Raw genomic sequence first — 15,416 nt, forward strand, 5'->3', positions numbered from 1 at the left:
TTTTTTTTTTTTTTTTGTGCGTGAGTTAAGGCATGACTGTGAGGAAAAAAGCGGAAATAAGATGGACATCACGGAATTTGAAATACCGCTTTTTTCGCCAAATATTACTGAAATTAATTTCGGGATCTTCGACCTTTGGCTCCAGGGGCACAATGGTAAGCGGGTGAGGATAGCGTGGGCAGCTAAAATGACGCGTTTATGATACGCAAAAAAGAAGCGAAAAAAAAATATTCCCTTTTGTCTGCCCTTCTTTTGCCCACTCCGCAGAATTCGAAGTGCTGTGCATGCTGCAGAACAACTTCTACGCCCACTTGATCAAAAGAAAAAACGAGTTGAACAACGCGGGCGATGGGGATCATGATGGTGATTGCGACGGCGACGATGTAGAGGGGAAAAGGACGAACAAGGAAAAGAGCAATCTTGTGATTAGTAAGAGTATCGAAAATGAAGTTAAAGAAAAATACAAAGACAATGTTTTTTTTGTAAAAAACCGAATTATGAATATCTTTAACACGGAAAATAAGGAAAGCGATTACATAGGCAGCAACATTTTGTTCGACCATTTTTTATGTTTATACATAAAACAACAGTTTTACCTTTTTAATATTTTGTCCCATCATTTGAACAATTTGGATCTGCGTTTTTCCAATTTTTACACCCCCATAAGCAAAAATAGAGCTCTAAAACTGATAAAAAATTATTACAACATTGACTTCAATTTGGAGAAGGAAATTATAAAGTATAAAAGCATCAACAACATCTCAAAGTACACGAATGAGATTATTAAAATCACCAGCATACACAAAATATCAGTCAAAAGACAAATAGAAAATATAAAAAATATGTGGAAATACGTAATAAATATTTACGAAAGGAGAAATATAGACATAAGTACGTTATATAAGAAAAGACGCATAAGTATGAAAAAGGTATTAAAATTTCTGAAAAAGAATTTCCAACTTTATAAATTTTTTATGAAAAAGGAAACTGTTCTGGATATGAATAATAATGATGGTTACTATCGAAATAGATCATTTTTATTTAAAAAAAAAAAAAAGAAAAGGAAAGGGAAAGGAAAGAACAAGGCACAAAATAACACCAATTCGAAGAATGAATATCTTCAATATAATATAATTAAAGTTTTGGAAAATCTGCTTGGCATTTATTTAGCCAAGAGGTACTTTCGCCTCTACTGGATTATATCCTATCATATCGAAGTACCAAAAAAGGTGAACATTCCTTACCCTTATTTTAACAACATCATTTTGTTGTTATTGGAAAAGTTACAAATTAACGATCTGATTCTATCCAAGGAGTATATAAATGTTAGTAAAGGGATATACAGCACCTTAAAGAGCAGCAAGAATATGGACACGCTGAAGAGTAAGTTATGTGGCCTTGCCGGCATTAACAACTCGCTGCGCACCAGGGTTCTCATTCGGCTCAAGTGCATCATCAATCTGCTCTGCTGTTTTAGGAATGTAAGAGAGGGACCGTTAGAGAGAGTGCCTATATATACGCACACTGCCCTGCATGAGGCTCCACCACTGAGGGTGGAAGAGAAATGGGCCCACGGACCCATATAACGCCCTGCGCTGGTGGCGGTGCGCATTTTTTATGATTTGCATCTTCCCCTCGTCACGTTGGCACATCGTTACAACTCTACATCGTTGCATCTCTGCATGATCGCATCACCGGATCACCACTTCCCTGTTTTGTCCCCATAGTCCTACGAGATAACCAAGTTCCTCCTAATTTTTCACGAGCTGCAAAAAAACGAACCGTTCACGAACGAGAAGACCTTCATAAAACAAAACATCGGCAATAACAATTTTGTGAACAGGATAATGTGCTTTATAAAGTAATCCGATCGTCTCTCTATGTGTATATATGTCCATGTATGCGCTCCAGGCAGAGCGAAGGGGGTAACGGGAGTGCTCCCCCTTTTGAGGCTCCCGCTCCTTCCCCTTTTGGTGCTTCAGCGTCTACACCTTCATTTCTTTACAGGGAGGCGGAAAATTATTCCAAGAGGAAAAAGGCCGAGTACCCGAACTTAAGGGGAAACGAAAAAACGAACATCTCATAGTGTTTGTCAAAAGAACTCAGGGGAGAAGGTTTCCCAACGCATACCTTTGTTTCCTTCAAAATGCCCAACGTTGTTTCTTCGGCATGCGCACCATCTGTATTCCCACACGCATCACGCGGTTAATTTGTTGGTTATTTGTGCGTTGTTCGCAGAACGTTGTTGCATTATTTGTTTGTCCATTTTTTTGTGCTTTTTTTTTGGTACACTTTTTTTGCACATTTTTTTTTACATTTGTGACTAGGAGTTTTTTTTTTTACCGAACGAACTCATATGCGTATGTGTGGGCCCTCACAATTTGCACACAATGCAAATAAAGCCAAACTTCCTTATTATTATTTCTTCCTTTTCACGTAGCCATTTTTTACTGGAAAAAATGGGAAGGTGGTGAAAGCTTTACGCGTCTGTCACTATCTTAACCAGTAGTGTACACATGTGGAAGTTACGTTTTTCTTTTTTTTTTGTGTTTTCTTTTGAAATGCATCACCGTGTGGTAAAAAAAAAAAAAAGAAAAAAAAAAAATCGTTAGGATGAAAAATTTAAAAAGGGCAATACGAAATGGAGGTGTTACGAGATGGTGTGTATGCAATGTGGACTGAACGGTGTAATAGTCACGCAGCTGTGGTTTTTGGTCTGTGTGTACGTCTGTGCTTATCTTCTCGCCTACCTCTTTGATGTTTTGTTTCCCCAGTTGCGAACGCACCGTTCGTTTACGCCCCAAATTGTAACAAACTAATGGGTTGTTCCATTTCGCCATTAATGGACACATTGAGAAAGAAGTTCGGCTAACTGAACCTATATCGTGTGATACATTTTCTGACCTACTTATCATCGTCTTCTTCTTCCTCTTCCTCCTCGTCATCGTCGTCATCGTCTTCCTCATCTTCTGCGACATAATCGTCCTCGTCGTCATCATCCTCATCCGCAACATATTCCTCTTCATCCGATTCAGAGAGTTCATCGCCAAAGTCCTGTTTTTTATCAGCAACATTGGAATCATCCTGAATGTGTATATTTTTACTTTTCAAAAATTCGAGCAGTGGGAGGTATTCATTTTTGTCAATATTGGTATACTCATAACTCATTCCTCTTTTGTGTTTTATGATAAGTGAGAAGAAACGGTGTTGGTTTATGTTTCCGGTTCTCTGGAAACTAAGTGTAACAATGTCATCAAAGGAGATTAAAATGACGGGTTTTACAATAAAAAGGAAGTATTTATTTAGGGGATAAAGCTGTCCACTGGCTGCTCTATAACTGCATGTAATACCATGTTCATTTTTTGCTGTTCTGTAGTCCCCTGGAATGATGGCATTTTTTTTAACCAGAGCAGTAAACAGTCTAGTAACTACATCGGATGCTTTTCCGGAGAGTGATTTCTCCAATTTATATTTTTTTAGATCTTCTTCACTTGCATTGATGTCCAATTCCATGTCGTCATCGTTATTGAGTTGAATCAAAATGAATGGGTACTCCGTTTGTCCTTGCTTCATTTTATTATTTAGGCTAAAGATTAAAACATACTGATTGGAGTTACTTTTGGGGACTAACAGCATTTTATTTATATTAGTATACTGAATGGTAAAATCGTAGGACTTTCCATGTAACTTGAACGATTTTGTGTACATTTCGATTTCGTATCTTCCTCTTGGGACCAGGAGAGGAATATTTGTAAGGGAGGCAATGCATTCACTTTTGGAGTCTCCTATATTTACTTTTTCTAACAGATCATTTTTAAAATTTTGAAAATTTTGATTTTCATCATTTTCGTGTGGATAACAGAAACGTATTTCTGATAGGAAGTCTTCATTCGTCCTCTTATTTTCCTCATTTTTTAATTCCATCGCTATGTCCGTCTTTATCTGTACATTTAGCTGACTAATACTGTTCGTTGGAATGCTGAATGCATACTTGTTGTCTATGTCGAAGGTTATATTCGAATTTTCTAACTTGAATTCTCCCCAGTTCCATCCCCTCGTGGCTAGCTTCCTGCTAACTAATCTGAGATTGAAATATTTCTGAAAATGCTGAGTTATTTCGGAAGTATTTCTATCTGGGAATCCGTCGAAAAAGATGATCAAATTGTCTTTTTTCTCACTGAACTTTAGATGTAGCCTGTTGTTGTTGTAGCTTGTTTTTATCCACTCCGCTTCACTTATGTCACTGTACTTGTACTGGTATACGTTGTTCGTTTTCTTGTTCTTCCATCCTAAGAACTCGTTGGACATTCGAAACGATCCGAGGTCACAGCCTCCGAACCCCCGGATGTTTCCGATGGAGATCACGGGGTTGCTGCCCGAGCTGCCAGCGTTGTCTCCCATGGGTTCTCACAGCGGGGGGGAGACAGTAAAAAGTGGCAGTAAAAGAGGCAGAAGAAGCGACAGTAAAAGGGACAGCAGAAGCAACGGTAAACGCGGTAGTGTGGCTTCCTTCGTTAGAACTCCTTCGTCAGTGAGGCACTTCTTGAAGTCTCTATTGTGTGAAATCCCCTTGGAGGTATCCCTCTCAGTAAGGTCTGTTTCAACTTGGACTGAGAAGGGGTCCCTCCTTCGAGCAAACCAGGTGCGCGCGGAGAAAAATCGGTGTCCAAAGGGCTCGTAATAATGTTGCCACGGGTGTCCGATGTTTGTGCCTCCCCCCTTTTTGCAAAGCTCCGTAGAAGGTTTGCAGAGCCCGGATGGTTAGATAACTGTGTTAAGGAAATTTACCCCAAGGAGGGTTCCTCTTTTCCCAGGGCGGGGCTTTGTTTCCGGCTCCGTGGGCAAACTGATATAAAATGAAAAAAATACGAACGCGGTGGCAAGTTTTTTAATGTACATATATGTAAGTACGATCCCGCGTGTGTTTGTTCCTTCGAGGGGGAACTTGCACTTAGGTATTGGCGCAGTCAGCGTTATATTTATCTTTACATGCCTGCAATATCCACTACATTTGTTGGGCCATAAAAATGTCCCCCTCCCCCCCATAGGTCTTTCAAATAGGGCGTGCAAAAATAAAATGCTCAAGCCCTCCTCGGTTAAGCATAGAATATATTTCCTATTCCACACGCTTCCGCGAGAGGCGCCAATTTAAGAAGCTTCTCCAATTTGCCACTCTTCAAAAATTTTAGCTTACCGATTTTTACTTTCCACTAATTTTGTTTCGTGTTTCATGAATGGGAGAACTTCATCGAGGAGTATAAAAAGAGAAACGGGGAGGGACTTGAAGAAGGTGGCGTGCGTACACGAATCGGACCCAAATGGGGATAAAAAAAAAAAGGACAATCGTCGCCCAAACGAAAACCGAAATGAAAGAGGTTATAAATTACAGAAAAGGGGTGGCCTGTTGGGAAAGAGAAACTAAGGCAAGTGCTGTTAAACAAGTGAAAAAAATGGAAATAGTTGAATATATTCCGAACTAAACACGTGACACTTCACAAACTTAACCAAAAAGAAAAAATAAAATAAAAAATAAGGGAAGAGGCATGTAGGGGAGCTCAACAGAAAAGAGGACGCGTAAAAAAGGGAAGCAGGCATACCACAATCAAGCACACGATTAAAGCGACCAGATGCTGTTACGCTGGTGTAATTTTTCCTCTCCCCCCCTTTTCTGTTGCCAGAAAACGTAAAGGAAGTCACCACGGAAGGGAAAAGTGGGGATGATAAAAGGGTGACACGAAAAGGAAAAAAATAATATCCATCATAAAAAAGTGCTTAACCCAAATTAGGCGCCTAAAAATTTAAGGGAGATATCTTCCTACATAAGTAAAACTGACCGTGTATCTCAAAAGGCCTTCCACGCTGGACTCTTTGCATATGTATAGAAAAGGCTTCACCAATTCGTAGAACTTATGTTGGAAATGAGCATTGGGCACATTTTTCGGCATTAAATTTGTGCAATTGTACGAATTTTTTTTTTTTTTATTTTATTCACTTATTGGCATATGAAATAAGTTCCCACCGTTTTGAATCCACTTGGAGTTCATCCACGAGTACACCATTTGGGCATTTTCCCAAAAGTAAAAGACACGAATGTGCAAGAATGTTGACCGGTTTTGTGTAAAAAATGGAGCCAAGGTGTGAGCGATGAGTGAAAAGAAAAAAAAAAAGAATGCCCAGCTAGGGAAAAAAGAAAAAAAAGATACAGCTTCCTCCCATTTTGCTCAGCACCCCCATGAGTGACGTTTCACCTCAAATAGAAGATACAAAGATTTGTTTGCAAATCGTTAGTGGTACTTCCGTTCGCACCAGAGTGCACATACGGAACGGGAATGAGGGGAACTACGTCCATTTCATTGTTCCACTGCACACACACACACAAACAGACGCGTACGTGTACCCACATAGGGGTAGGCATAACAGTAGGCGTACATATCACACGTAAAGCAGCATCTATTGCGAGTGCCATGACGAATTATGTCAAAATGTAAAATGGTGTGATGCCAAAGGGGGGCATTCAAACGGGTGAACTGCCGCTCCTGTCTGTGGCGTGGCAATGTTGCGGGGAAACAAAACAGGAAAGGAGTGCAGCAAAAGGAGAACACTAAAAGGAGAGCGATAGAAGGAGTGCATGCGAATCTACATCTGTACAATTTTATAAGCGAAACAGTGTATGAACGGCTAAGCCGCGCTATGGGGATCAAAGTGCCCTATGAGAAAAGACCAAACAAGAAGAGTAGCCAGTTCAACGTGGGTCTCTCGCCCCCCTGTATGGAGGTAAAGGTGCACATAAACACGTGGCTATTTGCATACGCATTGGGATGCCCCTTCCGTTCTGTTTGCCCCTCTTTCGATTAACACCTTTCATAAATCATCTTAAAAACCAATACGCAGTTAATGCCCCCACCAAATGGGTCTAGTACTTGCTTGAATTTCTGCTAAAAATGTTCATCCACCTTAGCTTGGGGTACAAGGATATTGCTCCTATCTGATCATCCATTTTTGTTCCGAATTTGTACTCATAATTTTGTTCACGGATATAATTTCTTTTCGTTTTTGCGAAATTCTGAATGGATGTCTTGTTTAAATTGAGGTAGTTCCTCAAGTTGTGGTCTACTGACGTGGGTACATTTTGGTGGTCACTCCTTTGCTCAGTCCTGTTATTACCGCTACTCTGTTTGGAGTTGGTTAGGTTACCCCCCTGAGTGAGGGAGCTTTTCTTTGAAAGGTAGCTATTTTTGTAATGCCTATATGGATTAATATGCGATGAGTAGAACATGAGATTATTGAGAAAGTCTAAGTTGGCTGGGGTGGAATCCAAATTGTAGTAATACATCATTTTGTTCGTTTCATCATTTTCAATCGATTTAAAATCATTGATGGATGCTATATGTTCGGGGTTCACTAGTAAGTTACCATCTGTGTAATCGTTCCTTACATTTTCATCATAGGACATACTCAATAAATTACTCCGAGCATTTTTCAAATCGTAGCTTCTATTATGGGTTAGATAATCTTCATGTTTCTCCTTCGAATGAATGGTGTCATTTTTCTCTTCGTTCCAGATGTTCCAATTTGCTAACTGTTTACTTCTGTCAGTTTTTCTTTCCTTAAGGGTTGTCTCTTTTTTATTTTTAGTTAGCTTTTCATTTGTTTTGCTCGATGTGAGTTCATGTGATGGGTGTTCTCTCTTGATGGGTCCATTATGCACACTCCCTTTTTGGTTCCTTTCATGTTTCTCTTTTTCACCTTGTGGTTTCTGATTTTTCAAATTTGCATTCATCATGTAGATGTGTTGTGTGTCCAGATGCGGGTTCTTTCCATCGTCCATTACTAACAAGTGGGTGTCCTTTCGATTGGCCCTACTGCCAAGTGGTTGAGATTTATCTTCGTCCTGTCTCCCTTCAGACAGGTCTCTATTTAACTCTCTAGGGAATTCCACGACGTAATTATTTTGAGGATTACTTGGCGGATGGTTACTCTCCGAATGGTTACCTTCCGAATGGTTACTTGGAGAATTTTTCCAAACGGGGCCCTTCTTCCGCTTAAGGGGAGGGAATTTTTTTCCCGCACCTTTTGAACTCTTGTCTTGCTCGTCTTCCCCTGAACGTCCCTTCCTCCTGTTCGTGGGGCGGCTATCATCTTTTGATATTTTCATAGTTGTACTTTTAGTCGGCTCGTTTTTATCGCTGCCCTGCTGTGGGGTAGAGTGTTCCGTTCGAGAGGTCCTCTTTACGCGAAGCTGCCCACCCTCTTCGTTTTCTTCATTCTCTTGGATTTGCTCTTTCGCATCCGATCGTGTTATGATCCTTTCCCCGTTTTTATTTTTCATCTTTTCTTTCGTTAGCTCATCTTTATAGCTTACATTTTGAATGATCAAATACGATTTCTTCACGTCGTCATACAAGGAGGTGTAGTCTTTCCTTTTAGTTGCATCGTCCACAATGTATGAGTTGTTTGTGGCGTCGGATGTGAGGACGCCGCGTAACTCTTGGAGCTCCGTGGTTATTCCCTGATTGTTCCTTCTGCATCGATTATTGTCGTTGCTAGTACTGTCGCTGCTGGTACCGACGTTGCTGGTAGTCACGTTGGCGGATCCTACTTCCTCGGGGGAATATCCCTCCTCATTGTTCTCTGCACTAAAAGGGGAGCTCTCCGTGTGTGTCGCTTCGTTATCTTGAGTCTGATGCACTTTAATCGACTGGTCAATCGGGGAGTGGTGGAAAACGTGGTTTTTCAAATTGGGGATGCATCCTCCACTTTCGATATCGCCCTTAGTGTATGTGCCACTCTTTTCGCAGTGCCTGTCAATGATTACGTTCAAATTGTGCCCTGGCTGAATAGGCCTGTTCCCCCATTCATTCGGTTTCTCTGTGTCTTTACGTGTAAATCCCATCTTACCCATGTCGTTTACCCCTTTTTCGTTATAGTAACTGGAAAGACTAAGAGTAGGTTTCACTTGGGAAGGACAATTTGAAGACAGATGAGGGGGTCCCATTTGGTTAGCTAAGTTATTCTTTCGAAACATGACATTTCCATTTCGGTTAAATAAAATTGCTTCATGTGAAAGAGAACATTTCTTTACACTCATTTTGAATCCACAAGTAGGGTTGTTTATTCCGCATTCTCTTTTGCTAATATAATTTTGACTCTCCTTTTTGGCGCACAAAATAGTGTCTGTTTTTTCACTGCACTTGGCACTGGATTTGTCTGCGCTAACGACAGGTGCTTCACTAACTTGGTTGGATACCCCCCCGTTCGTTTCGCTCATCGTACGGTAGTAATAATGAGCACTGTATGTGTTGTGGCTATCCTGACTAATGCTTCTCCGAGTGGCACATTTGATGTACTCAATTTTGTTGGAGGAAAAATAAACATATTCCTTATCACTTACCTGTTGTTCATCATATGGTGACACATTATCATAAATTGGAACCCTTTCCTTGGATTGCCATTTCTCCTTTGTTGTTAATTCATGTTGGCTACATCCGTTCGCGTAGTACCATTCACTGAAGTGCCTGATATTTATTACATCATTTTTACTTTGGGGGTTATATGCTCTGTGGCATACGTCCATTTGATTCTTTACGACCTTTTTGCTTTCCTCGCCTCGTTGTTTTCTGTCTTTTTTCACCCTTTTACTAAAACATAAGTTACTTTTTTTATAGTAGCTTAAAGGGGGGATGTGGGTTCTATCTGTCTTCCTTTTCCTGTGGAGAAATATTTTCTGAAAATTGATGTAGTGTTTCCTCTCATGTTGGTTCTCACTGTTGGGCAGTACATGGAGGTCCCTATGGTTCGAATAGTACAATTTTTTTAGCAAAAAAAATTTGTTTTTTCGGTTTATCTGTTCTTCATTAAATATTTTGTTGTCCCTTTGTTTCATTTTGTCCTTGTTTTTGCATAACTTTTTGTCCACTTCCAGATGCCCATACGTTGTTTTGTCTGTGCTGGTGTAGCGTCGGGATTCCGGCGCATTTGTTTTCTCTTTTCCATGACGGTCAGGTTTGGATAAGTTAGGCATGTGAGGTTTTTCTATAGCATTTTCAATTACCATTCCTCTTCGCTTGTCCACTTTGTTTTTTTCCCCCTCATTTTTCCATGAACTTTTGCGCGCACCCACCACAGCAGTGTCTGTGCTATCGTGGTTTCCCCTTGTGCTACTGTTGGTGTCTTTCTCTCCACATGCATGTTTCTGTCCACTCTGTCCAGCAATGCCGCTACGGTTGTTGTTGCTACTTCTGTTAGTTATATTTTTTTTTTTGTCCACCTGATTTTCCTGTTTGTCATCACTACTTGGGTCACTTTTGGATTGACGTCGTTGGATTTCTTTACTTGGATTATTAATGCTGATAATTTTTTTTTTTTTTTTTTTTTTCGTCTTCGTTTCACTTCCATCGCTATAGCTTTGTTCGAGGGAGGGTTTACAGTTTCCTTGGGCGTCTTTTTCCCCTGGTGTGTTACTCCCTTCTTGGCTAGTTACATTTTTATTTTCATCCTTGACTGGAAGAAGTGAAACTATTTTCCCGGGGGCATTATTATCCCCTTTGTGTGTTTCTCTGTTATTGTCCTTTTCTGTTTTCCGTTCAGCTGGATGGATGGCATCATGTACTTCTTCATCGGCGTTATTATTCATTTTGGTGTTTTGCGAATTTGAAGTGTAAGTTTGCCCTGGGCTATCCCCACTGGGAAGGAATTCCGCCCTTTCATCTTTCTCTTCACTCTGCATGTTCCATTTGTCGGAGTGCTCATCGGTGTAAGCCCTTGGTGAAATATTTTTTTCTTTTTCTTGTGCTCTATCCATTTTTTCGCATCCGTTAATTCTCCCCTTTTGGATGAACAGGTTCAGGGTAGATTTGTTTTGCTTTTGCTGACTCCCCTTCGGGTTTCCCTTCAGTTGGTTTATTTGCAAGCGTTCCATGTCCATTTGATCGCAGGTAGATTCACCAAGGCTGACAATTTTTGTTGCGTGTTGAGATTTCATAAGGAAAGAGTGTTTATTTCCATTGGGGAGTATTCCTTCCTTAGTGAGAATAATACAGGTGTCTTTCTTTTTGGAGTTCGTGGGACGTAATTGAAGTTCTCTGTCGTGGTTCTTTGGACATAATTGCCCTTCCGCGTTGTTGTTCTTGGGATGTAATTGCACCCCTGCGTCGTGGTTCTTTCGACGTAATTGCACTTCTGTGTCGTTATTCGTGGGTGTGCTGACCTTAGATGTGATGGTTCCGTCGGTGAGGAGGGTGTCCCTTGTGGGATTACTACTGTCCGTGATTCCACAACGAGCGTGCTCACCCATTTCTGAACCCACCTGTGGGGCTCTCCCCACTTGCTGCACCACACGTGGATGCCCATGCCCACTGGTCATAACATTTGCCCTATTTTCAGAAGCGGCTAAAAGAGCACCTGCGACGTCTTTACCCCATTCGTAGCTGTGCAGCTTTGTGTGACCTTCCCCCTCTCGGTGTTTAACAAAAGGGTCTTCCCTCTTACGGTCAGATGAGCATGCATTGTTATTATTACTATTGCAATTGCTATTGTTAGTGGACGTGCCCGTTTGGACATATTCGGAGACTCCCCTTCTATATGTCCATTCCTTTGTGTAGTCGGCATTATTGGCTGCACAGTTGACTTGATTTTCAAGCAGCACACAGGAAGAGGCGCAAGTACGTCCACTGGTCTGGTTGCTTAAACACCCTACATAAGTCCCCTTATCATCATAATAATAATATTTGTACTGTACATGATGGTTGTAATTAGGATTTTCATAAAATACTGCGTCCCTCGGTGAGACGTTTACTTTCGCGATGGATGGTGTGTTGTTAGGACTAGGAGTGACGTTTGTGCAATTCGAGGTGATGGTGGACTCTCGTCCGTCACTCGCGTTGGGAGCATATTTGAACTTCCAACTGGTGTCGTATTCCCTACTTGTTGTCACCTTACACTGATCGTAATGGCTTAACAGAGGAGACTTCGCACTGCTGGTTACGTTAAAATGGTTCGCCCTTTTAAACAGGTACAAATTACTATACCGATTATTTTTCCCTATGAGGTTCTCCCTACATGGTAGAAGAAATATATTGTTGCTTTGATTTCTGTACATGTTGTTTTTATTGAAGTAAAAATCGTAAGTGCCGTTTTTCTTTGCACACAGAGGGGGGTTCTTGTTCGCTTGATCCATCAGCTTAAGTTTATTTTCTTCCAAATGCTCTAACTGCAGTTGCTTAGTTTCATAGTAGTTGACGCTACTTCTCTGATTGTTATTCTTCACCTCGACGTACGTATTGTCCAGAATAGCATTTTTGAAATATGTTTTCTGCACGTAGTAGTTATTTTGATCATGCTTGCGATGGTTTGTGATTCCTTTTTGTGTGCCCACTTTGACTCTATCGTTCCCATGATCATGAAGATCATCATCGTTATCATCATCTTCTTTAACACCATGTGTGTATTTTTTGTCTGTTTCCATGAGTGGGGTTTCTCCCTCTTCACGCTTTTCGTTTAACGCATACTTACTTGATGTCTCCCCCTGTTCTTTTTTCTGCGCAAGGAGGGCGTCTGCGTAGACGGGGTTCTCCGTGTTGTGCTGTCCCCCATTTGGGGGATTAACCTGCGTGTTCAAAACGCCTTTCTCGTGGTACAGGTAAAACTGGCTAGGGTTTGTGTTTTGGTTTTGATTTAAGTTTTGGTTCTTATTCTGATTTAAGTTTTGGTTCTTATTCTGATTTATGTTTTGGTTCTTATTTTGATTTATGTTTTGCTTCTTATTTTTATTTATGTTTTGATTTTGGTTTTGCCTCACGTGGTAGGGGTCGCTCCTGGCCATGAGCGAGTTGCTTCGTTGAAGATGACACACTTGACCCTTCTCGTTATCGCTGCGTGGGGAGGTGCCCGAGTTGTCGTTCTCCTTGGGGCTTGCACTTGCGTATGGCGTAGCGTAGGGGGCTCCGAAAGGAATGGCGCATGGAATTCCGTGAGGCACCATACCAGACACGACGTTTTGGACAACGCTCGGTAGCATGTTTATTAGCAGCCCGTTTGGGGCACCACTGGGTAGGATATTTTGCGCACCGTTGGATATCATATTTTGCATCCCGCTGTGTACCATATTTTGCGCCCCCCTCGGAATCGCGCTTGGCACCACCCCATGGACGGAAAGGTTTGTTGCCGCAGGACCATTTTCCCTCTTGATTAGAAACAATTTTTTAAAGGTCTCAAAGTCCATGTCGTTCTTACCGCTGCCAACTGGACAAGCGACGGTGGAGGAAATGGGGAAATTCATTTTCTTATGCACCTGAGATACTTCCAACTTGGTTTTCCCCGTATCAGCTAGCCATTCATGGTTCAACACCTCATCAAGGGACAGCCGATTAGTGGGATTTATGGTGAGCATGCCAGAGAGCAAATTCCGAGCATTCATAGAAATTTTATTAACCCTATGTTTGGGAAAGACAATTTTATTTTTTATAATCGAGTTGTAAGCTTCTTTAACATTTTTCCCTTCGTTGTCAAAGGGGAGTAAACCGAATAACATGGCATAGAGGATAATCCCGAGGCTCCAGACATCTGCCTTTTGACTGCTATAGCCACAGGTGGTGTTACACCCTAAGACCTCCGGTGCAGCATAACTTAAGGTTCCCACTATATCGTGATGTAATTTATTTTTTTCATTAACACAGGAGGCTCCGAAATCCCCTATCTTCAATTCGTATTCGGAGCATGATGGTAACTTCCCTATTCGTATTAACGTCTTTTCTCTTTGACTTAGTTGTCTTTTGCATAAGAAGATATTTTCTGGCTTTAGGTCCCTGTGAGACACGTTGTTTCGGTGCATGTACTGGAGCCCTTGGACGATTTTGCGAAAGAAGTAGTGTGCGCTGATTTCCTCTAGGTGGAGCTTCTGCGGTCGTGGGGAAGGGGCATGATGAGCGCATGTTGGGGTGATGAGTGGTCACGCGCAGTTAGGGGCAGAGCAAACACATGCATGTAAGAAAACGCACGCATGTAAGAGAATGCACGCATGTAAGAAAACCAACGCAAGTAGACACATGTACTCACGTAGGCACATCTGCTCGCTTGAGAATCTTCTGCCGCTTACATTTCTGACGTAGGATATGAGGTCGCCCCCATCACAGTACTCCATAATTTGAATAATTTTGTCCCTCGTCTCAAGGACGTTGGTTGTTTTTACAACAAACGGATGATTCATTCTGCAGGAAATGCTGATCTCCTCCTTTAGCTTTTGAAACAGCTCTTCATCGCCTTGCACGGTGGATTTGTCTATGGCCTTTGCCGCCACGAGGGTGTCTGTGGGGGGTAGCGCAGTCAGCATGTATCAGTGCATGTGGATACGCCTGTAATTACGAACGAAAATGTGCATGGCTGCTTATCCTTGTTCGGAGCTACAAGTGCGAATTCCGCCGCACACTGTAGCGGAGAGACCAACCTGTGTTTTTGTCCAAAGCCAAGTGAACTTGTCCAACGGAGCCAGTATTTATTTTCTCCAAAATGATGTAATTCTTTATGCGAAAGTACAGCAACGTATCGCATAATTTCTTCTTGGAATATCTGGGATGTATTCTTTTTCCATCTGAAACTAACAAATTAAATAATCTCTGCCCCTTGTCCATTCCCCTAAACATGTAGTCGTCAATATGTTCGCCCCATATGAGTGACTCAGGCTTTTTAACTTCAGAGGGAGTGGAAGAAAGAGGAGATCACATAAATGTTTACACCGTTTTAGTTGCGGAGTGATGTTATTATCGCTAGCATTACTATAATTGGAATGTAGAGCGGATCACATGGGGGGGGGGGTAAACGGGGATAGTGTGTCGGAAAGAGCCATCACCAACTGACGCTTTTTCTCAATGTACGGCGACACATTTTTGTTTCATTTTTTACTTGTTATGAAATCGATGAGGTTCCGAACGTGCGGCATGGAGGTGTGGTACATCTTTAAGAACTGCATCGAAAAAATGGGAAGGGGAGAAAGGACACGTGTAAGGTAGCGCAAAAAGGTAAAAAAAAAAAAAAAAAGAGAAATAGTGGAAAATGTCATGCAAAAAAGGAGCATACACACTACTCTCAGCAACATGACATATCAAGCATAGTGTAGAAAGAAAATCGTGTTATAGAAAACACCTCCCCCCGAAGGTATCAAAAAATATCCTTTTTTTTTTGTTAATTTTACCTGCCATATGAAAAATATATCTTCGGTTATCTGCAAGTCGTGGTCGGCAATGGATTCGACTTGGGGGAGAAGGCGAAGCTCCCTGTCCCACTCGGTTCGCCACTTGTCCGTGAGTGCCATTGGGGGAAACAAAGGGAAAAAGGAAAAGCGGAAGCGGAGAATCGAGCAAGCGGCGACAGGTAGCACGTAATTGGTAGATGAAGCAGCAAAATAGGTTAACAATAAAACAGTC

General features: G+C 41.5%; 3 protein-coding genes across 3 annotated transcripts; 1 reads left to right on the forward strand and 2 right to left on the reverse strand.

The window, feature by feature from the left end:
• Positions 1-61: 61 nt before the first annotated feature.
• Positions 62-1,865, forward strand: C922_00375 (hypothetical protein; the record flags this gene model as incomplete). Its single annotated transcript, XM_008815992.1, has 4 exons — positions 62-155; positions 268-331; positions 398-1,481; positions 1,728-1,865. 4 exons carry the CDS (start codon positions 62-64, stop codon positions 1,863-1,865), a joined length of 1,380 nt encoding a protein of 459 aa, XP_008814214.1.
• A 1,039-nt stretch (positions 1,866-2,904) lies between these two features.
• Positions 2,905-4,401, reverse strand: C922_00376 (structure-specific recognition protein 1; the record flags this gene model as incomplete). The annotated part of the gene is made up of 1 exon (XM_008815993.1): positions 2,905-4,401. One exon carries the CDS (start codon positions 4,399-4,401, stop codon positions 2,905-2,907), a length of 1,497 nt encoding a protein of 498 aa, XP_008814215.1.
• Positions 4,402-6,913: 2,512 nt separating this feature from the next.
• C922_00377 (CAMK/CAMKL protein kinase) lies at positions 6,914-15,304 on the reverse strand (the record flags this gene model as incomplete). The annotated part of the gene is made up of 5 exons (XM_008815994.1): positions 6,914-13,894; positions 14,093-14,301; positions 14,441-14,683; positions 14,896-14,956; positions 15,185-15,304. 5 exons carry the CDS (start codon positions 15,302-15,304, stop codon positions 6,914-6,916), a joined length of 7,614 nt encoding a protein of 2,537 aa, XP_008814216.1.
• Between the last annotated feature and the right edge of the window lie 112 nt (positions 15,305-15,416).

This window comes from Plasmodium inui (genome assembly GCF_000524495.1).
Source record: "Plasmodium inui San Antonio 1 unplaced genomic scaffold supercont1.1, whole genome shotgun sequence".
Classification (NCBI taxonomy): Eukaryota; Apicomplexa; class Aconoidasida; order Haemosporida; family Plasmodiidae; genus Plasmodium; species Plasmodium inui.